Below are 2,500 nucleotides of genomic sequence, written 5' to 3'. Positions count from 1 at the left end.
GAGAGTGAGTGGTCCAACTTCAGTCTGCAATTAGAAAAGACAACATATTCTAGAATAATGTCACCCATTTTTCACAGGTGTACATCACCTATTATTACTTATTATTATTACTAGTATTAATGACTCAGAATGAATGTAATTATATCAGGAGCAGGGTCACCATGAACAAACTAAACATCTGCTGAGTTTGATGTTGTTCCCAGACACATAGTCAGCTGCATCGTGCAACTTCATGACGACATGTTGAATTTTACACACTGTACCTTTAAGTAACTCAAATGTCTTTTTCCTGGCAGCCATGTCTTCACTGAGGGTGAGCGTCCATGCCTCAGACTGGTTCCTGACAACGCTGCCTAAATGTGAGTGTTCACACAAGCAGTGATTGTGAGTGTGCAGTGTGCAGGAAATATGAAGTCTCAATTAATGATGATTATTTATTATTATTATTATTATTATTATTATTATTATTATTATTGAGTAACACAATAATAATGATAATAATGATGATAATAATAATGATAATATGGAAGTCCACATTAAAACAAGACGTCCTGTGACACAGATGAGCAGATGTTTATTATTATTATTGATATTATAATAATAATAATAAAACCTATAATTATGATGCTAATTTGACGTGTTTTGTGTTTTTTGTTTGTTTCTAAAACAGGTTCCACTGTGTGACTCTACCATGGAACACATAGTATACTGCCTGCTGGTCCTAGGAGCCACAATAATGATCACCCACGCCTGCCCCAAGTACTGTGTTTGCCAGAATCTGTCCGAGTCCTTGGGGACACTGTGTCCCTCCAAAGGCCTCCTTTTTGTGCCTCCAGATATTGACCGCAGCACGGTGGAGCTCCGGCTCGGAGGCAACTACATCTTCCGCATTACACAGCAGGACTTTGCCAATATGACTGACCTGGTGGACCTGACGCTCTCCAGGAATACTATTAGCTACATTCAGCCATTCTCGTTTGGTGACCTGGAAACTCTGCGTTCACTTCATTTGGACAATAACCGCTTAATAGAACTGGGCCCCGATGATTTGCGAGGCTTGGTCAACTTACAGCACCTCATCATGAACAACAACCAGTTGGTTCGCATCCGTGACAAAGCCTTTGAGGACCTAGCCCCTGTTGTGGAGGATCTCGATCTCTCCTACAATAACCTCATGTCGCTGCCGTGGGACTCAGTTAATCAGATGATTAATCTGCACCAGCTCAGTCTAGACCATAACCTGTTGGACTTTATTCCAGAGGGCACATTCACGCACTTGGAAAGGCTGGTGAGACTTGACTTGACGTCAAACTGCTTACAGAAGATACCCCCAGACCCCATCTTCATCCGCGCCCAAGAATCCATGCTAACGGTTGAACCCTATGATCCTGAACTCTCCTTAAATCTGGGCGGGAATCCTCTTCACTGCAACTGTGAGATGCTGTGGTTGCGGAGGCTTGAGCGAGACGATGACCTGGAGACCTGTGCCTCCCCTCCTTCCCTAAAGGGTCGTTATTTTTGGAATGTGAAGGAGGAGGAGTTTGTTTGTCAGCCACCTCTCATTACCAAGCACACCCACAGGATGTTGGTACTGGAGGGCCAGGCAGTCAGCCTAGAGTGTGAGGCTGCTGGAGACCCTTCTCCTACCATCCACTGGATCTCTCCTGATGATCTGCTACTTGGCAACTCGTCCCGAACTGTAGTGTACAGCAACGGAACTCTGAAGATCACCATCACCACCTCGAAGGATTATGGCACCTTCACCTGTGTTGCTGCCAATGTAGCAGGGGAGTCCACTGCATCTGTCGAGGTGTCCATCGTCCAGCTTCCCCACCATAACAATGGAACTGAGCACCCAGCACTACCCAAGTCACGGCTCTCTGACTACACAGGAACCAGCAGGATCAGCCAGGGGGCCCCTGAGAGCCCAGCAGAGAGCGCCGTGTTAGTCTCAGAGGTGACTTCTGTTTCAGTACTGGTCAAGTGGATGGTGAGCCAATCAGCTCCTAAGGTTAAGATGTACCAGCTCCAGTACAACTGCTCTGATGATGAAGTTCTCTTTTACAGGTAAACACTCCAATATGATGATACTAGTGAATGCACAGTTAATGTTATTTATATTGTTTTTTAGCCTTTAAATGATCCTTTGATGCAACAACACAGATTACAGTAGCTACAGATTAACTGTGTTGTTGACTCTGACTCTGATTCTGATTCTGATTCTGACTCTGACTCTGACTCTGATTCTGACTCTGACTCTGATTCTGATTCTGACTCTGACTCTGACTCTGATTCTGACTCTGACTCTGATTCTGATTCTGACTCTGACTCTGACTCTGATTCTGTTTCTGTTTCTGACTCTGACTCTGTTTCTGACTCTGATTCTGATTCTGATTCTGATTCTGTTTCTGTTTCTGACTCTGACTCTGACTCTGACTCTGATTCTGATTCTGACACTGACTCTGACTCTGACTCTGACTCTGTTTCTGACTCTGACTCT

The 2,500-nt window shown here is 44.4% G+C and overlaps 1 protein-coding gene across 2 annotated transcripts in view; it reads left to right on the top strand.

The window, feature by feature from the left end:
- The window catches only part of lrfn2b (leucine rich repeat and fibronectin type III domain containing 2b), a 14,811-nt gene that overhangs the window by 10,622 nt on the left and 1,689 nt on the right, over positions 1-2,500 (top strand). For both annotated transcript variants that reach the window (XM_044049947.1, XM_044049948.1), the window contains exons 2-3: positions 297-359; positions 671-2,067. In XM_044049947.1, the coding sequence (XP_043905882.1) occupies positions 692-2,067 (1,376 nt within the window). In that variant the 5' untranslated portion in view covers positions 297-359; positions 671-691. The remainder of the gene's footprint in view (positions 1-296; positions 360-670; positions 2,068-2,500) is intronic.

Source organism: Solea senegalensis, linkage group LG17 (assembly GCF_019176455.1).
Source record: "Solea senegalensis isolate Sse05_10M linkage group LG17, IFAPA_SoseM_1, whole genome shotgun sequence".
Lineage (NCBI taxonomy): Eukaryota > Metazoa > Chordata > Actinopteri > Pleuronectiformes > Soleidae > Solea > Solea senegalensis.
This window is presented reverse-complemented; position numbering and strand designations above follow the sequence as displayed.